The sequence below is a fragment of the Pelobates fuscus genome, chromosome 3 (assembly GCF_036172605.1).
Source record: "Pelobates fuscus isolate aPelFus1 chromosome 3, aPelFus1.pri, whole genome shotgun sequence".
In the NCBI taxonomy this organism is placed as follows: Eukaryota; Metazoa; Chordata; class Amphibia; order Anura; family Pelobatidae; genus Pelobates; species Pelobates fuscus.
In genome coordinates, this window is record NC_086319.1 from 73,663,860 (window position 1) to 73,688,439 (window position 24,580).

At 40.3% G+C, this 24,580-nt stretch overlaps 1 protein-coding gene across 1 annotated transcript in view; it reads right to left on the bottom strand.

The window, feature by feature from the left end:
- Positions 1-1,613: 1,613 nt before the first annotated feature.
- Positions 1,614-24,580, bottom strand: part of NT5DC3 (5'-nucleotidase domain containing 3) — a 65,877-nt gene continuing 42,910 nt past the window's right edge. The window contains exons 10-14 of the mRNA XM_063447219.1: positions 24,149-24,230; positions 23,037-23,123; positions 11,521-11,661; positions 9,413-9,477; positions 1,614-2,454 (exon numbers count right to left, since the gene is read on the bottom strand). Coding sequence (XP_063303289.1) covers positions 2,193-2,454; positions 9,413-9,477; positions 11,521-11,661; positions 23,037-23,123; positions 24,149-24,230 — 637 coding nt within the window. The 3' untranslated portion in view covers positions 1,614-2,192. The remainder of the gene's footprint in view (positions 2,455-9,412; positions 9,478-11,520; positions 11,662-23,036; positions 23,124-24,148; positions 24,231-24,580) is intronic.

The window sequence follows — 24,580 nt, forward strand, 5'->3', positions numbered from 1 at the left end:
AGTTCTTTTATGTAGCGGTCAATATATCCTTCACTGAAATGTATTGTCATGAAATTAGAATAGTTGCTGATGTGCTTAGTGTTTAACAACCTAAAGACTAATGATGGGACAGATTACAAGAAAATAGATAATTCAACTGTTTCCTAAACAGTAACTGTATCGAACAATAAACAATACCGTATTACTATTACTAGAAAAAGCATATGTTAAACATGAAAACATATACAATAAGATATTATTTATTTGTAACCTGTTATTTTCTGACATTGGTAAGGGAAACAGGTCATCTGTAAATGAGAGTAAGACAAGACTGCTTCAAGTCTTTTAAAACATTCAATTTGTACATTCCATTAGCTCAAATATCTAGTCCATAAATTGTACTATTAAAATTGGCAGCAAATACTTCACTAAATAAGACCCCTCAAGCAACAATACTTTAGTTGCTCATTGCTCAGGTTATGGTGTTAATACATGTATACATACACATAGGTAGTTAAAAAAAAGTAGTGGTTTTCAAAGATGTCAAAAGGATGACTATTTGTAGGTCAGACACAAGCGGCATGAGCTCCATTCACAACCTTTAAATTGGTTCTCTGAAAGAGCACCAGACATAGCTGTGTGCGCCTATATGGGTTGTTATTGGGGTGAATGCAGCAGACAGTCCAGTTTATAAATTTGAATGGGACAGTCAAAAGGCTTATGGCATATGAAGCAAGCCTGACTCTCCGTTATCCAAGAGTTTAATTTACCAGACCCAATGAATGGGACCGCTATGTGGGGCTGATCTACATATTCAGTACATTTCTGCTGGACTGGAGTTTATTCTATTGGACCAGACCCCATAGACCAAAATGAGAGAATGAGTAGTGTCATTTTCTTTATAGTCTGAGAATGGCTCACTGCTGAAGGTCTTTTCTTTTTTTAATTTCTTGCGGAATTTAATTTCTTTATCTGCACTAAAATTAAAACACAATATTTAAAGGTTATTCTATGCTTTAAGTGATCTAACTACAAACATTTGCTTACAGGCAAACGTGGCTACACACATAGCAGCCTGAGCTGTGAGCATTACAGAGATGACTATAATTGCAGTGTGCCTTTATGCCACTGCACAAAGGTGTAATCTTCAACATTAGAAATATTACTAATACATTTGCAAGCATCACTGCAAAACAAATTCAATTTGATTCAGTCTAGAGAGACGTCATGTGCACTTTAAGGAGGGAGTTCTACATTCTTGATCAATCTAAACCTGCATGACTGGTGTAAAAGTGCAAATGCAAATTTGTTTAATGGACAAGGAAAAAAAAAAAAAAAAAGTGTAAAAACATAAATTACAGCATTTTTTTCCATTACATAAACTCATGTAAGATCCCACCTACTTAGCAAAAAAACAAATCCCAAAACAACTATTTAGTAGGAATCTAAAACTCAATTAGCCAGGAGCTATAACTTCAGTTTTATGGTTAAAAAGAACAAACATCGCATCTTATCCACAATGGAATCAAAGACTTAATGTGATCTATGGCCAATATATCGCTTGTCTATTCCCCTATAGACAATGACAGAACATGAGATTGGAGATTAGAAAAGGGGGAGGGAAATGAAATGACGTCACTGGTTTTTATTAATCCAGCCCCAAAGATTGTAAACAATACTGTCCAAAAACATCTCAAATATACAGAAAAATGCTAAAGGATTTATAGCAGGAAACCAATCCTGTCTCTATTCGGTTAAGAGATTATAGCAAACCAAGAATATGTGAAAGATTTACATAAAAAAAAATTATCATGAACGGTTACTTTTCAATGAGTTGTGTAAATTATGGGGAGTGAGTGCATGTTTTTTACATTAAGAATGGTTAATGCAAGAACATCAAACACTCCAATACAGGCTTTCTAAGTCTTGCAATTGAAAAACATTTTTGAAGGGAATTCCACCTGCCAATTCAAACACTCACCATAGAAACCAATATGACATATGCCATTATGAATAAAATCATGTACTCAATAAGTAATACAAAATAAAAAACCCTCCATATTCTTTCACTTGCCTGGATGAGATAAAGCAAACTATCGGATTCTGAAAATAAAACCAGCACAACTCATTCAATGGGATGGGATAAAACAAATACTGTACCCAGTATTGAAAATAAAAACCACAATACATCCATTCTAGTCGACAAACTGGAATCACTTCAGTTGAGCAATTTCTTGTAGGAACGGGATTCCAAATATGCCTGGGTATTGCTGTTCAGACCATATTGGTACTTCATGCTGTAGTGGTGTCCTTTTAGGGTAAAACGTGTGATGCAGATTATAGTTCAGGAGGCAGCTTAAGGATTCCATGTAAAGATCTGCAAAACGGGACAGGCGCCTCAAGAAATAGGTTGCATTATGATCAGTCCTGAATATACTCCCAAACTGCTTGTTAAAGATTTTCCTTGCCAAGTCCCTGTGGTTGGAAGAAGGACATTTCATTAATTACCGAATGCTTTAGACCAAGGGTAGGCAACCTTCAGAAAGCCAGATGTTCTAAACTACATCTCCCCTGATGCTTTGCCAGCATTGTGACTAAGAGCATTATGAGCGATGTAGAACAACATCTGGAGTGCCGAAGGTTGCCTACTTCGACTGCATCTCTAAAAATTAGTCGAGGACTATGCCCCACTCATAGCAACACTGGACTCTCATCTAGCTCTCTAATGAAATTACATTGGTGCAGAGATATGAATATAAGCATCCAGAGGGGAAAAAAAGAATGGATAACTTTAGAATTGCCATTTGACATCGCTAATTTTAGAACTTCACAGTCCCTGAAATGATTTCACACACAAATATCTGCAAATCTATACATTTGTATGTGGAGCAGTCAATACAGTAGCCAGCAGAATGTTCATTTTGATTGCTTTAGAAGTTTCCCATATTTCCTTTCTATTTACAATTCTCAATTTGTAAAAACAGAGGTTTTAACCCCTTAACACCGCAGCCAAATGTACAAGTTGTGAACAGAAAAAAATGTAAACAAACCACAGGATTTTACTATATGTCTGTTCAACAATAATTTACCTCTTTCATACTAAGTGCACCCACACTTATTATATATCATTTTGTTCAGGAGAAACAGAGCTTTCATTTCATATCAAACATTCACATATGGAACTCCATTTTATATGAATAAAATCTAAAAAACTTGAAAAATTAAAGAAATCTTGTTATTTTTCAATTTCAGCATGGCAATTTAACTGTTAATGTCAGAATACTGTTCGGTTTTCCTGCAATAAAACATAATATTTGTATTCAGAAATGTCTCACGATTAAAACAGTACCCCCCATGTATAGGTTTTTTTGGGGTTTTGGAACGTTATAGGGTCAAATATACGGCTTGTCCATTATTTTATTTTCTACATAGAAATTTGACAGATTGGTTTGAGTGGCCTAGGTTGCCTTTGAGACCGTATGGCAGCCCAGAAATGAAAATTACCCCCATCATGGCATACCATTTGAAAAAGTAGACATCCCAGGGTATTCAAAATGGGGTATGCCCAGTCTTTTGTAGTAGCCACTTGGGCACAAACCCTAGCCAAAGTTAGCGTTTGTTTGTTTTTTTTGCATTTTTTTACATAAAATCTGTACTTTCACTGATAATATTATTGTTAGTATATAGTTTACTGCCCTGAAACACCCCTAGTTCTGTTCAGTGATGTCTCACGAGCGCCATGGTACCCCCCATGTATAGGTTTTATGGGGTTTTTGAAAGTTACAGGGTCATATATGAGGCTTATCCATATATGCTTTTTCACATTCAAATTTGTCAGATTAGTCTGCTGTGACAAGGCCGCCTTTGAGACCGTATGGCGGCCACAAAATGAAATTTACCCCCATCATGGCATACCATTTGAAAAAGTAGACATCCCAGGGTATTCAAAATGGGGTATGCCCAGTCTTTTGTAGTAGCCACTTGGGCACAAACCCTAGCCAAAGTTAGCGTTTGTTTTTTTTTTTTGCATTTTTTTACATAAAATCTGTACTTTCACTGATAATATTATTGTTAGTATATAGTTTACTGCCCTGAAACACCCCTAGTTCTGTTCAGTGATGTCTCATGAGCGCCATGGTACCCCCCATGTATAGGTTTTATGGGGTTTTTGAAAGTTACAGGGTCATATATGAGGCTTATCCATATATGCTTTTTCACATTCAAATTTGTCAGATTAGTCTGCTGTGACAAGGCCGCCTTTGAGACCGTATGGCGGCCACAAAATGAAATTTACCCCCATCATGGCATACCATTTGAAAAAGTAGACATCCCATGGTATTCAAAATGGGGTATGCCCAGTCTTTTGTAGTAGCCACTTGGGCACAAACCCTAGCCAAAGTTAGCGTTTGTTTGTTTTTTTTGCATTTTTTACATAAAATCTGTACTTTCACTGATAATATTATTGTTAGTATATAGTTTACTGCCCTGAAACACTCCTAGTTCTGTTCAGTGATGTCTCACGAGCGCCATGGTACCCCCCATGTATAGGTTTTATGGGGTTTTGGAAAGTTACACGGTCAAATATCCGCCTGTCCATTTTTGGTTTTCAACATTGAAAATTGTCAAAGCGATTTTCTGGGCCTATCTTGCCTTTGAGAGAGCATGGCAGCCTGGGTAATAACATTTCCACTATTATGGCATACCATTTTCAAAAGTAGGCAACCCAGAGTATTTCAAATGGTGCATTTTAAGATGTTTGGTCTAACCACTTTATCAGAAATGAAGGGCCCACCTAGCGGTAATAGATTTATTTGTGCTTTTTTCCACACATGAACTCACTTTTCACAGGACATTTCCTATTCCTGGTATGAGTTCTTGGAACAAAGCATCACTATTTTTTTTAACATTGTCTCCTGAATATAACAGTACCCCCATGTACCAGATTTTCTGTTTTTTGGGGGGTAGTCACGGGGACAAAATATTAGATTTCAAAGTTGGAAATTTGTCAAAGTGATATTCTGGGCCTATGTGGCTATTCAGAGAGCATGGCAGCCTGGGTAATAACATTTCCACCGTTATGGCATACCATTTTCAAAAGTAGGCAACCCAGAGTACCACAAAATGCAGACCTTGAGATGTTTGGTCTAGCCATTTTAAGAGAAATGCTGGGCCCATGTAGCGATATCTACTTTTAGTTTTATCTTTTTAATCACATAAATTGGATTTTCACTAGAAATGTCATAATCCTGGTATTAGTGCACTAAAACCTCAGTATTTTGATTGAACACTGTCTTCTGAATATAACGGTACCCCCACGTATCATTATTTCAGATTTTTCCAATAAGTACAAGGCAAAATATATTAGATGCCCTTTTAGCTTGTAAGTTTGGCAAAGTGATTTTCTGGGCCTATGTGGCTATTCAGAGAGCATGGCAGCCTGGGTAATAACATTTCCACCGTTATGGCATACCATTTTCAAAAGTAGGCAACCCAGAGTACCACAAAATGCAGACCTTGAGATGTTTGGTCTAGCCATTTTAACAGAAATGCTGGGCCCATGTAGCGAAATCTACTTTTAAGTTTTATCTTTTTAATCACATAAATTGGATTTTCACTAGAAATGTCATAATCCTGGTATTAGTTAGTGCACTAAACCCTCAGTATTTTGATTGAACACGGTCTTCTGAATAGAACACATGTAAAATGTTTCAAGGTTTTTATTATACCACAGGAATAGAACAGTACCCCCACATACACTTTGATCTGAAGGCAGAGAGAGGCAGATAAATCTTTGACTCTGTAGCATTAACCCTGTGATTAGTTTTTTGCTTTTTTTTTGTGAAGGCACATTTCAAATACTACAATTGTAGTAATTTGAGTTGTTTGGTGTAGCCACTTTAGAATGGCTAGCGTAAACAGGGACAGGCCAAGGTCAGGGGAATCCAGAAGTAAGAGTAGTCGGTAAAGCAAGCCAATGGGTCGGTACAGGCAGCTAACAAAGCGTAGTCAGGACAAGCCGAGGTCAGTAATCCAGGGAAATCAAGCAAACAAACTGCCAAAGTCCCATACAGAGTGATTTAGAAGTTCAGCTCTGTATGGTAGACTTTGAAACAGTCTGCTATGCAGAGGCCGGGTTGAGATGGGCAGGTTGGGCAATAATAACTAGAGTCCTTTCGGACTCCTTTCGTGTAGCAAACACGGCACCTTTTTTGGGTATTTATTTTACGGGCGGTGGCAGGAATTCGGGAAGGGAAGTGTCTGCCACAAAGTCTTTGGAGATCTACTGATCCCAAAGTGGGATTGGGGGGCTGGGTAAATAATAAATGAGACAAAAGGCTAAGAGTGAAGTCTAGGAAAGGGCAGGGCTTACCTATGACCTCTTTTTTATAGAGCACATAGGCATTGAAAATTGCAATCTGGGTCACGTAGATTGCAATTTTCTTGTACCAGGTCCTACTTTTCCGGTTCACTAGATAGGGCTGTATGCATTGGTCAGCCAAGTCTACTCCCCCCATAAACTTGCTGTAGTCTACAATGCACTTCGGCTTTTCCAAACGCTCAGTGCTACCTCTCACAGACACTGGCACTGTACTTTCGTCATGCATTGTAGACAGCATGTATACATCCTTCCTATCTGTGAAACGAAGGGCAAGCAACTCATCCTGGCGGAGGGCTGAAGAGGAACCTCTACTACTTCTGCCTCTTGCCAGGGTTTGGGGGAAACCCCTGCGATTCTTCCTCACTGTGCCACAGGCTAGGGTTTCAAAGTAATATAAATTTTTAAATAACGGTACACTGGTATAATAATTGTCAACCCATAGCCTATATCCCTTATTCAACAAGGGAAGGATTAGATCCCAAACAATCTTGCCACTTGTACCCACAGAATCAGGGCATCCTGGTGGGTCAAGATGGCTATCCTTCCCCTGGTAAATGCGAAACGCCCATGTGTAACCAGTACAGGATTCGCATAATTTATAAAATTTAACGCCATATCGGGACCGCTTCGATGGAATATATTGCTTAAATAGCAGTCGACCTTTGAATTTCATAAGGGACTCGTCAATTGAAATATCTTTCTCGGGGATATAATTTTCAGAAAATCTGTCTGACAGGAGTTGGATAAAGGGCCGCATTTTATAGAGCCTGTCAAACAGTGGGTCATTTCTAGGGGGACACAGTGAGTTGTCATTAAAATGAAGGAATCGCAGCAGTCGCAGATAGCGATCCCTCTGCATAACCTCAGGGAAAAGAGGTGTAGCCAGGATGCGTTGCTTGCTCCAGTAGGACCTGATACTGGGCTTTTTAACAATACCCATCATTAGGGTTAAAGCCCAAAACCGCTTCATCTCTGCGACATCCGTGGGTCTCCACATATTCCTGCGATTATGATGGGACCCCGGATGTGCAGAGAGATACTGCATAGCAAACAAATTTGTTTGCTGAGCCATGAGCTCAAATACATCAGACATAAAGAGCTCAAAAAAACGAATTGGCTCGCAGTCGTCCACTGTTACAGTGATGCCAGGTGTAACAGTGAACGGCGGTATTTCTGGTGCCATCATGTTTGAAGGCACCCAGTCTCCCTCTGGCATTGGGCATTCTGAGCGTCCTCTTGTGAGTGGTGGTGGGGCACCATCACTTGAGGTCTCACTCAGAGGCTCAATGTCAGAGGCAGTGATAGTGTCACTGTCTTGCAGAGTGTCACTATCACTGCCTGCCAGAATGGCATACGCCTCCTCGGCTGAGTAGCGACGTGCCATTCTAGGGGGAAAAATTAATTAAGTGAAAGGGGCTAACTAAGGGGCTAATTAATTAACTACCTGCCTAACACGCACTACCCACCCTCAAAAATAAAATAAATGTACTGATCACAGTATAGGCAGCTGCGATCAGTACTGAAAGGGTTATTTTTAAGTTTTGAAAAAAATAACCCTAAAAAAAAAAAAGTCAGTCTGATCAGAGAGCCCTCTGATCACAGTGATCACTGATATAGTACCATACAGCAGATATACTGTACAGTACAGTGATCACGGCAGCGGGGGAAAGGGTAATGGAGATTTGGGTTGCTGCAACTGACACAAAGGGTCAAAAAAAATTAGAAATAATTTTTTTGACCCAAAAAAGTTTTTAAAACTGAAAGGGTTATTTTTTGATCTGTAAAAATAACCCTAAAAAAGGTCAGTCTGATCAGAGAGCCCTCTGATCACAGTGATCACTGATACAGTACTGTACAGCAGATATACTGTACAGTATAGTGATCACGGCAGCGGGGAAAGGGTAATGGAGATTTGGGTTGCTGCGACTGACACAAAGGGTCAAAAAAAATGAGAAATTATTTTTTTTGACCCCAAAAAATGTAATAAATATAGTAACAAGGGTACTAGATGCCCTAATCAGGTTGATCACAGTAATATGCTGTGATCAGCACTGAAAGGGTTAAATAAAATAAAAAAATTCAAACTTTTAGAAAGTAAAACTTTTTCTTCTTTTTACAGGAGCTGTAAAACAACGATGTCTCTGCCTCTCTCTCTCAGATCGAAGTGAGGTGAGGAGAGGGGCAGAGACAATGTGTCAGCCAGTGACCTGAGGTCATTGGCTGACACATGCCAACAGTGATCACAGTGACTGGCTGTCACTGTGATCACCTCCTACAGATTGGGTAATTGACCACAGGGGGGGAGTGCCTGGGTGGTACAAGCACTCCCCCCTACCAATCTGCAGGGGGATCATGGCGCCTGTTACATGTATCAGCCATTAGGCTGACACATGTAACACTGATCGCAGTGAGAGGCTGTCACTGCGATCAGAGTGCTTTGAGATCGCAGTGACAGCCTGTCACTGCGATCAGACTTAGCAGATCGCGGTCACTGACCCCAGGGGGACTGCCTGGGGGGCCAGGTAAGTCCCCCGACCGCGATCTGCACAAGGGGAGAGCTGCCGCCACGTGTGTCAGCCGATTTGAAATCGGCTGACACACGCTGAATACTGATCGCAGTGACAGCCTGTCACTGCGATCAGAGACTGCAGATCGCGGTCACCGGCCACAGGGGGGGTTGCCCGGGGGGCCAGGCATCCCCCCCGACCGCGATCTGCAGCGGGAGAATACCGCCGGCCACGTGGGCGGCAATAAAAGCGAGGACGTACTATTACGCCCGCCGGCGTTTAGAGCCGGTTTCTGCGTGGCGTAATAGTACGTCCTCCGGACTTAAAGGGTTAAAGAAACAGAAGTAAAGAACACGAATAAACTGAGATTATATACCTGCTTTAAATAAAATAAACATAGACAGATGGTTGGGCTGCATTGAAGGTAAGGAACTAAACTATTATTCCATTGCCAATTAAAAACAAAGCGGGAAGAGTTGCATAATTTATTAATAGCAATATTATGCTAGGGATGGCAAACTCTTGTATAGAATAGACTCATTCTGACCTCATATGTTTCCTTTCATTGATCCAGTCTTGAAGGACCATCTGTGACTCTGCATCCCTGTAAACCTAATAGAAGACAGATTATACAAATAGTTAACACAAGGAAAAATGTGTGTACAAACTTTGTAGACCACGCATGAGAAATCTAATCTACACAATAAGAGTCCAAAAATAGTTTCATGAGTAAAACAATTCCTACCATCAGCTTTTAAAATAAACCGGATGACAAACAGAATTGGCACTGGCATCAAAAGCAGTATTTGAAACAAAACATACCTGCTAGCTTGGCATCAATATGAGTGTCAGTATGCACAACCCAACTATTAAAGTATTGTAAATGTACACCGTGTTTACTTACCTGAGTCTCCAAATAAAACTGGGATTATAGATTCTGACACAAAACACCCCAGGCTGGAAGTGACATTTTACATTGCAGAAAAAAAGCTCAAGTTCAAAGAAATGAAGATCCAAAGATACTTGATTTAAAGTTCTTTGCTGGGTTCAGTTTTTGCACAGTGCCGTTTCCACATTTGGAAGTAGCTTAAGGGATTCTATAGTGCAAGGATTACAAATCTGTATTCTTTACCGTATAGTTCCTTCTCTCTCTTCCCCCCCCCGTGAGGACGTCCAGCGGACGTGGTCTGGTTGACTATAGTGTCCCTTTAGCCATTCTGCTCAGTTAAGCAAGAGTATTTTATTATTCCCTGCCCAATATGTAGTTACACACGTGCAAGCGATGGCAGGCAACACGTGAGATTAATTCTTCTGCCCATGACATAAGGCACAGAATGGTCAATTAAGGCATTTTGTTTTTAAATCACTGCAGTTATAATGTGCTGTGTGCAAGGAGACAAACAATGGATCTCCATAACCTATATAGTGATCATAACCTGTAATGTGGTCTATTATATTAATAATTCCATTAGGTAGTACTACTACAGCTACACATCACCTGCACAGATTTAGCCCCTTAGGCATATTAATAGCAATTATTTGTCCTGCTTCTTCCTGAGCTGTATTTTAACTTCTCACCAATCCAGAGCTTCTTAAAGTGGACATGGGATGGGGACTTGAGAGATTATATATAATATATATATATATATATATATATATATTCCAACGTATTGTCCATCAACACCATGTTTGAAGGATCATAGGTGTTGCATTCTGTAAAACAACCCAACATCCGGTTTTACCTTTTACTCTTCTGCCTAGACCTCTAGTTGATGGACAGCTGGTGGAAGAACCATATTTTGAAATAGCTTTAAATGCAAATCTTTGCATTTGCAAGCACAATGTACAGATGAAATAGTCTGCTCTTTAATCTAAAGTTAACAGGCATGTAAACAGACAGGTAGACTTTAAAGTGACAGTGTGTCCACACAGCTTCATAGTATTACTTTAATACATGTAATCATTGCACTCAATTGCATAAGCACACAGGACAGCAACACAATATGATGTCATGCATGGTTTCCCTCTATTTTGCTGGTGCGGATTGGGGTCCACTGATATAAAATACTGGTTTGTCAACATGACTATTTTGTATCAGATAGCAAGGTATGACCCTCCACTTGATGGGTGCAAAAAAAATAAAAAATAAATATAATTATATATACACATACATACACACACATTTTTTTAAATGCTGCATGAGGAGTACTGGTTATGGTATTAGAAGGATATGAGGACTATCCTCTGGTTGTTCGGCAAACTGTTTGAGCAAAACCCTATTTGCTGGAAATGATAATGCAAAATGTCCACTGCCCTATTAGCAATATCAATTTGGATGGCATTGATTTGCTCAGCATGCCAGGTGAATTCACAGCAACTCAGCCTTTAGTGAATAAACCGGGCAATGGCCATTATTTCCAAAATCATCATTTTAAACCAGAAAATGAAAAAAAAAAAAAAAAACATATGTGGTGAGTCCCATTGCAAGAAATTAGGTTTATTTCCCACGGATTCATATGGATATACAAGTAATATAATATTGGTAATGTTACTATTAGGTTTTCTACTTATTTGTGGCATCCTTCAAAATGTGATAAATGTGGACTGAAAGGGAGAGAGGAAGAAAGTGATGGTAACAGAGCTTGTATGACATACCTGCATGCGTTCAAGTAATCCCGTTAAACCTTGAAGCCAAGCCATAGTTTCAATGTACTCCGCTGTGTTCATGATTTTAATCTCCGTTTTCAGTTCAGGAATGATCGCTCCTGTCCGCCACCCATGCTTTAAAGTAAGATCCTGGTAATTAATAAATAAAATAGATTTACAATTATCCGTGTGCCAGTGACCAAAGAAAAACATCTATCTGGATTTGTAAACAAGTAAACTAAATTTACTTTTTAATTTTCAAAACATTATGATTTATAAATCTCTTTAAAGTAGTTTGATTGTTATTTGTAGAAGGATCTGCTAATTACAGTTTTGGCAGGCAGGACCTGCAAGCATGGATGTGCAACCATTTACAATTCAACATTTCCTAGCTGCATGCATAAAACCGATCAAATGTACACAATGCACAATAAAAATAAAACTGCAGTACTAATGCTTAATCAGACCATCTGAATAACAACATGTTGGTATCACTCGGGACTTAAAAGAGCATTTGTAAGATAAATAGAATTAATGCACAAAGACCTGCACTTCTACTTTGCACGAGTAATTTTCATTATTTATTTTTAATAAATGGGAAGCCAACAAAGGTTTGTTTTCACTCATCCAAGTTCTTCTCATTCAAGTTTTCAGTCTCATGAGAGGGTGTGTGATTTTTCATTCTCCCACAGGAAACCAATAGGACAGCTGTATACTTCCAGTTCCTGCTGCGTAGTGACTTATTGGAAACAAACATACAACAATACTTGTCGTGCCTGCTTCTTTCCCGATTGCATACAGACAAAAGATGCAAGATGCAAGAGGGAAGAGGTTTGCTTTTCAACTATTCTAGCTCCAACGGCATGTTTCTAAAGGATGGTGGCAGAACTGGTTACATCTTCTCTATAATGTAACCAGAGCTAGAGATATTAAACTCTACACAGACAGTACCTACTGTCAATGTACTCAATATGGGCAATATTACCAGTATAGTTACTAAAAATCAGACTATTCCATCACAGAGAATCTTTAACCTCTTAAGGACCAAACTTCTGGAATAAAAGGGAATCATGACATGTCACACATGTCATGTGTCCTTAAGGGGTTAAAGGATCACTAGTGTCAGGAAAACAAAGCGGTTTTCCTGACACTATAGTGCCCTGAGGGTGCCCCCACTCTCGGGGTCCCCCTACCGTGGCGCTGAAGGGGTTAAAACCCCTTCAGCAGCTTACCTTAATCCAGCGCCGGGCTCCCTCTGCGCTGGTGACCTCTCCTCCCCCGCCGATGTCAGCTCCCCCGTCCGACATCACAGGAGCCGAATTCGCATGCACGGCAAGTGCCACATCTGCATTCAAAGTGTCCATAGGAAAGCATTTTTCAATGCCTTCCTATGGATGCTCTGCACGATGGAGGAGACATTTGCATCCAGCGTCGCAGATGCGACTCTAATGGCTGTCCGGAAGACAGCCACTAGAGGCTGGATTAACCCCAAATGTAAACATCGCAGTTTCTCTGAAACTGCTATGTTTGCATCTGAAGGGTTAAAACCTGAGGCACCTGGCACCCAGACCACTTCATTGAGCTGAAGTGGTCTGGGTGCCTATAGTGTCCCTTGAATTAACTGCATTATTGTTTTTTGGTTTTTTTCCCACCAACACTCCCATCTCCCACAATGCAATAAGTGCTGTAAAAAATATAAAGAATCAATATTTTTCACAACCTTTATTTTTCCATTGCTGTTCTGGTTTTATTCACCGACATGGAAGTGAATAAAAAAAAATATATATATAAATGTATGCAAGAGTATCCCTATATCACAGTTTGCTATTTTACTACAATTGTGTTTAGAGAAGAAGCCAAATCGGCTTTTGGGATTTTATACAGATTTTTACACAATAATTCATAATAAAAAAAGTTAAAACAAAATCATACAATCCAGCAATATTAAGTATAGGAAGTATGCTCAGTAGTAAACAAGAGATTGTGACATGTATGATGAGGACACCCATTAAATACCAGGATAGGTCACTAGGCTTGGGTTACTTCCGGGTAACATGTGGCAACCGTCACAGGAGCCATCTGCCCTTCTGATTTGTTGTGACATTTTACTTGAAATATTTTAAAGCAGAAAAAAGACCCAAGTGGGTGCGCTTTCCTGAATGCTCTGCAGCATTATGCCTGCTTTAAAGGTTGCATTGTCTATATTAAAGCAGCTTTGCCACCAAAAGATTATATTTGAGTATTTAATAAAGACAATCTGTATGAACTGCTCATTAGAACTGCACTGGAACTGAAAGTTCACAGTAGTCAAAAATCATAAGACAGAGTAGGGACTTTTTGCTTTATGGTAAAAATCTTAATTTGGATCTACTGCAGCCAAGTTTTGTCAGTTTCCACAGCCATCTCTAAAGTTTCCTCCTAAAAACTGGCTTAAAAAAAAAAAAAGTACAAAAAGTGGGGCGATCACCATGAAAGCCAGTGGAACTGGCAGGCACTTTGCATTGGTGACAAATCTCCCCCTAGGTACCAGCTCTCTCTGACATACACTACTATAGAGTCTTAGGTTTGTTAAAGCTAAAGCATTATGGCTGATGCCTTGCCTACAGCAGATAGGATAAATCTTACATTTTTCAGTGACTACAGACCACACTTTTACTGTTCTGTTCTCCAGTTTCCAGATGCAATATCTCCACATGTTGGCATCAGGTGATCAATACTCTCTGAAACTACACAGGACTGTAAATTCAGGTACCTGGAGCTTTGATGGACTTAGAATTCCTGGAAATTCTCACTTTAGAGAATAACCTTGATTGATTCATTGCACATTTGCCTTAATTTTCCTAGAGCTGGCACAGGGACACTTCACTACACACACCCTCCTTTTATTATAATCCTTATTTTCCCTTCAAAAACACTCTGCAATGATTTGTTTTGCTATATATAGTCCAAGTATCCCTTTATCAACCTCACCAATCCTGCCAAATACAATACTCACGCATTATAAATATAGTCCAATCTTGGTGACTTGGCAGAAAGAAAAGTGCTAACACTCCCAGTACCCTCAGCCGATCACGATCATCCAGACTGGACGAAATTGCCATTCATAATGCGGCAGCATACATTTTGCTTTGTTGACGCAGTTAGCAAGGGGCAGTTACTTTTGTCAAATCACTTTCAAACAATGCATAGACAATCTTTGCAACATACTCCCTGCACAGAGCTATAGTGTTTATGTTAGAGGTGATCAGTTGCTGAATTATATTCATTCATTTCTGCAATAGTATTGATACATTTCTGCCAGGTATATTTGTTTTGCCGAATCATAGAATCATAAGTACAGCCCAGCTTCTATTTTGAACGGCAACAAAAAATATATATTTGTTTTGCAAGATTGGTCACAAGGCAGAGTATGAACCTGCATACTGGCACCTGTCCTGTAGGAGGCGCCGACTCTGCCTGTTAAAACCTTCCTCCCTACCGCCTTCCTGGTGTCTGCTGTATTCAATCTTATGAGTCTGGACTTTGACAGTCTGAAGTGACAGGTACCCACACTGTTCAGACAGCTTGGCTCCCCACACTGTACAGACATCTCCGTTACCCACACAAAACACAGAATGCTACTCATACTGCTCCCCACACTGTATGCAAACAGACATTCTTTTATTATTTGGACATGAAGTAGGGGTGGTTGGTGTACATGAGAAGTCTGTGCTTACGGGCTCTTGTAATGCAAGTCTGGCCCTGCTCCCAGGTATTATAGAACTACAGCTCCCATGATGCTTTGGCTGGCAAAGCATTACATAAAGAATTGTGATTTTATGACAGCTGGGGAGAAGAGGGATATCTTTTATGTTACACATATAAAACTGCATACATTTCCCATTCTGTTATGTCATGGCCGAATCCCATATTTTTTTTTTAACCCTCCTCCCGCCTCCACTACATCCAATTGACCCCCCTAGTCACCCCCAAATGCCCCTTAGCCCCCCATATTACCTCTTTTTTAATCTTTATTTTCTGCCCCGATCTATATTCAGGGCGCTGCCATCTTTGTGTGGGTAGAGGAAGTCCCTGTGGGACATGTCATCTGCCCACACTAGATAGCGCTGTGAGATTCCCACACATGCCCAGTGAAACACCTGGACATGCGAACGGGAATTTCATCGATTCATTCATTCATTCATCCGAAAATCAGTGTTCGTTTGTTCGTTCAGTTTATTACAAGGAGGGAGCTACCTGCACGCAGCTCCCTCCTTGTAATATGTACAGATAGAAGCGGCAGGGAGCTGTGCTCCCCACCACTTCCTAAGCCCCCTCATGTCCGCCCCCTCACTCTATGGGGGTCAATATGACCCCCATAATAGCATAAGGGAGATTATAATCTCCCCAATGCCCCTACTCGCTATACCGCCTGTGGCTGCTCACTGCAAAGTAAAAAAAAAAATAAAAAATACCCGGCCCCCACCGCTGCACGGCGGGTCGGGCCATAAAGATAATGAGGGGGAGGACCTACTGTCCAGCCCCCACCCACCCCACCCATAAATTACAATGGGGGGGGGCCACCTGTCCCCCCCGCCCCCACCCTTGAGCGGTGGGTGGGGGCCCTAAAGATGAGAGGGGAGGACCTACTGTCCTCCCCCCCCCGCCCCCAACCCTGCGCGGTGGGTAGGGGCCATAAATCACAATGGACCTACTGTCCTCCCCCCCACCCGTGAGCATTGGGTGAAGGCCATAAAAATAATGGGGGGGAGAGGAGACCTACTGTCTCCCCTCCCCCTCCCCTGCACGGTGGGTGGGGGCCATAAAAATAATGAAGGGGGACCGACTGTCCTCCCCCCCACCCCCGCACGGTGGGTGAGGGCCATAAATCACAATGGGGTAGGGACCTACTGTCCTCCCCCCCACCCCCACCCCCGAGCGTTGGGTGGGGGCCATAAAAATAATATGGGGGGGGAAACCTACTGTTCTCCCCTCCAAACCCCACCCTGGGCGGCGGCCCTAAAACAAACCCCCCCCCCCCCCCCCCCCCAATCAAAGGTGACTAGAGGTCCCCAAGCCCCTAGTCACCCACCCCAAAAAAAAAAAAGGTTACCCCTACCTACCCACCTCCCCCTAAAAAATAGTGAGGGGGGAATAAAATAACTAACCTGTAAAGAAAAATTCAACTTACCATTTGATTTTTTGAAAAGGCCAAATAAAAAACCATCATACCCGTCGAACTTAAAATAAAATAAAAAAACCAGAGCGCAAAAAAAAAAAATTCCGGACGAAAAAGAAAAAACCCGACGCAAAAAAAAAAATTAATCCATCTTCACCCATGGAGGGCTCCGCCCCGCCCTGCAATTAGGCTAAGAACACTATGATTGGCTGGTTTAAGCCAATCAGAGTGCTCTTTGTCATTTTACACACGTAAAATTACACAGAGCACTGTGATTGGATGGATTTCCCCCCCCCCCCCCCCCCTTGTTTTTTAGGGTCCCCACCCACCGCTCAGGTGTGGGGGCCAGGGGGAGGACAGTAGGTCCCCCCCCCCTTATTTAGGGCCCCCACCTGGGTGGACAATAGTTCCCCTCATTGTGAACTATGGTCCCCACCCGTCACACAGGGGTGGGGCCAATAGGTTTTGGTTTTTTTTACACAGTGAGCAGCCACAGGCTGCTCACTGCTTACTAGACATGCCCCTACTCTCGGTATAGCGAGTAGGGGCATATTTACTAATACTAAGTAATTTTTAGTTAGTATTAGTAAATTTGGCTGAAAGACCAATTTAGGTCTTTCAGCCTTTTAGTAGATAGCTCCCTAATACCGTGGGAATTAGGGAGTTATCTACTAAGCGGCTGCAAGATGCAGCCACAGCAATGAATAGGATCGGAGTTTTCATTCAAATGAAATTCCGATCCGAACAAAGTCCCGAATTGTGTTCCAACACGAATGGAGAAACTGTTAGACAAAACGCCGGCAAAACTGCAGAATTACGTTCTAAGTGACAGGAAGCATCGTGGGAACAGGGAGGAAAGCCAAGGATCATGGGAAAATTGCTGTGACCACCGGAAACGAAGCACACTTTGCTCCTCCGCTGGTCACTGCGTAGGAAACCTCCAGAAGAGAAATAGTCCCTACTTTTTCTTAAGTTTTAAAGAAAACTATAGCAGATAGGAAGAAAAGAAGAACAGATCCTGAGAGATGGAGAGAAGAGGGGATCGATTGGGGAAAGATACGTTCGGCATGACAGTGCCGCTTTAAGTACTGGACCATGACAGTTCAAAATCTTGAGTCCCGTCTATTGACCACCCCTGGATAAGGTCAAAGTGCTTGGAAACTCCATAAGGCCATACGCATCATGTAAACATATTTACAGCATACATTCCTCTGTGACAGTGTAAACAAATGCTGACTGACACACGATAAGTGCCTGTACCGGCAGCCAAGTGCTGATGTCAGTAACATGAAAATGAATCCTAACTGAACCATGAATGTCACATGGAGCAGGATTTATAGAGTGATTTAGTAAAACACACCCCACATTCTCATAAGTCTCCAGGCACAGTGTAGTCTGTTTATCCAACTTACACAAGGATGTAATAGATAGTCACATCACAGTTGGCCCTGCGCAATAATATGCCCAAATGAGGGTGGACTTATAGAAGCACCAGTTTAGTGCAAAATGCATAATTCACAGGACTTTAAAGTAAATATTGCACAGAGTACATATGTGTTACATCTGCTTGGGAATAGATCATCCTGTATGCCAGTCACAATCCAGAAAGTGTAAGTTTTCAACAAAATAAACTTTGGAAGCATAAGATTCATTTGGGAACTATCATTTTAACACTGGATTTTGTGAGCTGAAACACTGCAGTTTATACTTTGTGAGTGTGGTACCAGTGGAACAATTTGAACTGGAGGTATGTCCACTAAGCGCTGTGGACATATTCTTTTTATGCTTTTTTGGATCAAACTATCATTAGGGCAGTGTTCTTAATATAGAGCTGCTGATTGAATATTTTTACATGTTTTAAATTCTTTAATTCACGTTTCTTATATTATATTGCATTTTACAAACAAGACTGATCAAACAAAAAAATTTAAATAAAACTAGCCATTTTTAAGACTCTCGATCTTTAGCCCTAACTATATCAATTTTACACCCGGTTACTTCTTATATCAAAAGACATGGTTGTCATACAGGAACACTTGCAACTCCAATTCATCAGTGGGCTCTTTATTCCGACAAACACATGGTGAGGTCACCTGGCATTTGTCTACACAGCTTACAATGCATTTTTCAAGACATCAAATGTGATACTAAGCAACACCTAGCAACAGACCTTAACTGTCACATTACAGAATTCCATCAAAGTGTAAAACATCTGGCAACATGAGCCAATGTAACTGAATCTAATATGGATGAACTGATCAAGGAGGTAAATGCGCAGGATTCTACCCTCTCCATTCTAAAAGACTGGCGTTACAGAACTGAGGAACTTTAGTAACTGCACATAAGGTAATAACATTCATGGAAAATAATTTTCCATCATCTCTATATATGCATCCCTTTTTCCTCAACGCCGCAGAGTCAGACCCAGCCGTGCAATTTGCAAATTGACTATTTTCGCCTTTGTTCCGAGTCAGCTGGTTCTCTGTGATGTAGTTGTGCATTTCTACATGATAAATGAGAAATGATCCTCATAAGCAGCTCATTCTTCAGAGCTCATTTCTATTCCACTTTCAATCCTCACGTCTATAGCTGTAAAACTATATTGTACATCTGACCTTAATTACGCACCATTATTTCATTGAGCCAAGGAGGAACTAGTCTTTGCATAATCTTAGTGTCTCATAGAGGTGGTGGGTGGCCTCAATTAAAATTACTTTCCATTACAGATTTTTGTATTTATTTCAAACCTTTACTACTCTGAATTTTAGCTCCTTCCAAACTAAATTGGACTTTATTTGGCAGGATGACACCCACCATGTCCATTCTATTTCTCTAAAATCAGGGGGTCTGTAATTGTCTTACATCTTCCTCTATCACCACGCAGTGCAGTTAGTCCAAATCCAACCATTACACTCCCTCTGTAGGTAAACTGATGGGGGGGAGGGGGGATTTCAAGCACTTGATCTATGGAAACAAGTTTCCTTATTTTATTTGTGGGCTCAGACTGATACCACAAACCCATCCTGCATTTACTTCTGTTATTATATTAATTAGCTGCAATTTCCATCTTTTCCATCACCCCTTTCAACACTAGTTCTGGAATGAAGCTTTCGCCTCAGGCATGATTCTCAGATTAGTCAGAGGACAGGAGTATCTTAGTCACCTTTTTCCAATTCTCAACTATTAAAATGTGCAGATATTCCACATGTCAAGGAATTAACTTCCTTAGATCATTTTCAGTTTTCACAAAAGGTGGTGAGATGTGGGGTTTCAGCCACACAAGGCTTTTATTAAAGGATCACTATAGGGTCAGGAACACAAACATGTATTCCTGACCCTATAGTGCAAAAACCACAATGTAGCCCCCCCTGGGTCCCTCATACCTCCATAAATATAGCAAAATCTTACTGTATTCAAGCCTGAAGCTGTAGATCTGCATGCTGTTTGACTCAGAAAAACAAGCAGTCCGCTGACATCAGAGGTGGTAGTCTGATCCATTCACAATGCTTCCCATAGGATTGGCAGAGACTGACAAGGAGGCAGATCAAGGGCAGAGACAGCATGATTCAAACACAGCCCTGGCCAATCAGCATCTCCTCATAGAGATGAATTGAATCAATGAATCTCTAGGAGGAAAGTTCAGTGTCTGCATGCAGAGTGAGGAGATACTGAATGTGTGGGATGCATTTTAGGCAGCCATGTCCCAGGAAGGATCTCTAACAGCAATCTAAGGAGTGGCCAGTGAAGTGATCACTAGGCTGTAATGTAAACACTGCATTTTCTCTGAAAAGACCGTGCTTACAGCAAAAAGCCTGAAGGTAATGATTCTACTCACCAGAACAAATTCAATAAGCTGTAGTTGTTCTGGTGACTATAGAGTCCCTTTAAAATTATCAAAAGGGTTTCATTAAACCCTTCATAACTAGATCTCAATTCCAACTCACTCACAATCATTCCATATGATTCAAGCTCTCTGCAACATTAGCATATTGGTCCATTTGGATAAAGGTCACAACTAAATCCACTAATCTCTACTAATTATTTCAACCCCTCTGCTGCTTTTGATAGAGCTGAACACGCTGTCAAATTATTCACAATGCTGACCTTCAACATTTTCCTTTGCTTCTTATTTTACCTCAACACTCCTTCAGCGCCTTTAGAGAAGGCACCAACTACTAACAATGATTCCTCAGTCTCAGTTAGCTCTTCTGTTTTCTCTTTATATGTTCCTTGTTGAAAACTATACTAGTTCTTCTAGATTTCAGAAACACTTCCATGCTTATGACCCTTTGATATAAATTTCCCCTCTCCTAATCTCTCATGTCCTCTTGAACGGTGTCACGAATTGCCTCTTGTCTGACTAGGTGACTGCCAGTTTCCTTGAAATTCAATCTTCTTATGTTTCCGCAATCAAACCTACCATCCATTGTTGCTTGCTGCGATTTTTGAAGTTAGCCTAATTTGTGTAATTCTGTCCACCTTTAACATATTGCTTGAATTTGTCTCTCTCCAACACAAGATGCAAGGCAATGGGCACCAATTCATTTTACACCTTGATTACGGCAACTCTACATACTTTACATCTTTCATCTACATGTCTTTTGGCCTAAGTTTATTCCTGCAGAATTCTCCTCCCCTCTGACATGGCAAACTTAATCTCCTAAATATTAAACTTGTCCGAGCTGGGCCCTCTTCACCTCTCAATGCTGTTCACGTTAGATTGCAGTTTAACAGCTCACTTGTGAAATTATAGATTATTGTGGAATATGTTGCCACTACATAAATGATAGCATTCTAAGGCAATTATGGGGTCTATTCATTAAATTGTAGGTAGCACAAAACAGCAGAGGAAAACAAAATGTAAATATTGTTACGTATTGTATTCAACTGCAGCAATAAGCTTCTCAAAACAGAAATTAATAAATAATCTGCGGAATATAAAATGTTCCAATGCACAAAAGAAGCCATGAAGAAAATTGACCTTGCCTGGTCATAGTTTCCAATCAATTGCAAGGTTTATTTTAATCTCTCAGACAATTCTGAGCTGACATTGTGTATATGGATGCCTACACCCCTACAAATGTATGCGTTTAAGTTACCCCTAATTCCTCTTTGCAAATACAATCCAATCATTTTCCATTTGTGTATAAATTTAGTACCGTGGCATTAGACAAGTTTAAGCTTAGAGTAACCTTTTAACATTGTGATATTGGTGTATCAAATATGACAGAGTGATAATAGTGATGAAATCACACGTTGGGTCTGATTTAAAGCGGATAACTTTTTCTTATTTAATTAGTGTGATTGGTAGACAAATGGTTTTTGAACCTAAGATCATAATCACTTGGATACCAGTTGCACAATCACTGGACGGAATATAGAATTTTTTTTTAACACTAAATAGTTTTGATGGAAATATATGATCATTCGTTTTTAACGGGTTAATAAAAACTAGAATGTATATTTTTAAACACATGTGATGTTTTTAAACAAGTTATTTGCTCTTCAATTATTGGAAAGGAAGCTGCCTAAAGAGAGGGAAGTTCAAAGGGAGATTTGTTTTGTGAGGTTCTTTGACAGATGTAGTACAGATTATGTACAATTTGCATAAAGGCCAATACTAGAGGTTAGGTTTCCTCCACAAACAGCAAACAGAAGGCAAGAATCACTTGGAGACTTCCTGGCTGCATCCACCCATAGTAGCAACAGCTGAGCAAGCAAGGCTCTAGCTGTTGGGCAGGTTTCCCACGATAACCACCAAGCATATGAAGCAGCTTATCCAATGATTTATTAAGTGAAGAAGGCCAATACTAACATAAGATCCTGATGTGCTCATACCTGGTCAGATAAGATATTGGCACGCCATTAATTTCTTCTTAATGTCAAACGAATCAATGGTGGGCCAGAAGGATGAGCAACAAAACATTTCATTTTACCGTGGATATACTTAGATCAATAGAGGCAGAAAAAAAAAAAGGAAATGGGTCAAAAACAAAATATAAAAGGCTAAATCGTCTACCTGTGTATTTAAAATTCAGACAATCACACTTCATTCCACTGGCAGCCATGTTGGATTTAAATATAATCCAATACATATGAAGTGAAAATGTAAATTATACAACATTATATAGCCATGGTAAACGCTCATGACAATGCAGTAATGTTTACCCCTTTTACACAAGAGTTTTAGGGCCGTGGATATTCTTTTTGGTTACAAGTCTATACTCTGTTCTTAAAAAAAAAAAAAAAAAAAATGTTTTAGATGAGGTAAATTAGCAGATATATAATCAACTCTTCTTTTCTAGTGTATAATATCACTTAGAGGTATATGCCATTTTGCTTTAAAGAATGAAAATGTTCTCCTTACCGCTAAATCACTGTAAATATGATCCCCAAAGTACAAAACTTTTGTCCCACGCCAGCCAGTTAGCTTCAGAAATTCAAATAAATTACCCTGTGTGAAAACAAATAAAAGACAAAAAAACATTAATTAAACCACATTAGCTATACCATCCTATCATTTATGGCACAATCTCTGTTCTAAGCTAAACGCATAAGCCTGTGGGTTTGTGTCCTATAGCTTCTAGCCCTGGCTATTCCTAACACCTGTGCGCAGGTTTAAAGTGTAATCCAAATTTCTTAGAAGGCAGTGAAGGTCCTAGAGATTATTTTAGCTAAGGAGGTGTCCAGTCCCAGGATATGGGACAATATATTTTGGTCCTCTCCTATCTTCCTTCACATTATGGGCAAGATTAGTACCCTATGACTCCCATTCTTCACCACAAACTCACTAATCTACTCTACCATTCGCATGTCCAAAGTATTCGAGATACTTCGAGGGTTATTCACTAAACAAAAGATTTTGTCTAGATGGACAAAATATGGTGAAAATGGCTGAATTCCAACCGCAGAGGCAAGTATATTTACTAAAGTTGATTATGGCCAGAATTTGGGTAACTATCGGATCTCCACCAATAGGTCAAATGCCGTTTGGGGTCTGGTTTAAAACCAGTTCTTTTTGCTTCTGAACCCTATACAATGAATCAGATTTAAATTATATATCTATCTCACTGGTTTAAAATAAACATAGGGACCATTGCTGCTCAGATGCTAGAAAGACCCCATCTGTGCGGGCTGAAGAGTCAAAAAAGGTGGTGGACATTTCACGGTCCAATGACCTGTGACCAGTGGGTGGAAGCTACTACCTTTAAATAAGTGTGGGTGGCAATGAAACACTAGGGTCCCACTGCCAGAGAGTGTGGAATCTATTATTAAAATAAACAGGGGGAGGGTTGTGACATGACCACCAAAGAAAGTACAAAAAAAAAAAAAAAAGGGAATTTCTAATTTTAGGCCAGAGTAACTGAATGGAAAGCATAGCGGACTCAGATTTGTTCCATGAAATCCACTTTCAATTTGCCTTGAATTCTCACTTTAATAAATTAATTACTCTGAAGTGGCAAAAATAACCCAACTAACCTGCTTGTACGTCTGGCCTTTTTCCAGCTTGTGAATTTTGTCCCATAGTAAAACTCCTCGTTCAGTGACCTGGCGGAATGGCCTGCAGGTGGGAAAACAAAAGAGGTAGATTAAAAATGAACCTGTGAAGTACAAGTATATGTAAGCACTATGACCAGTTAGTTGTATGTAGCTGCCAGACTGTAATACAGTGAAAGGGACACTATAGTGTTAGTAATACAGATATGTATTCCTAATCCTATGGTATTAATGTCATAAGTTTTAGGGCTTCCTGAGTGAACACTTTAAAAGTAAAAATAAATCAATTTAATCACGTACTCTCCAGTGCCGAGCCTCCCTCCGCTCTGCTGCGGGCTCCCCCAGGATGAAGGTCCAATCCAATTCTGCTCAGATTCCGCCATACAGAATCAATGCATGCAATGATTCTCTATG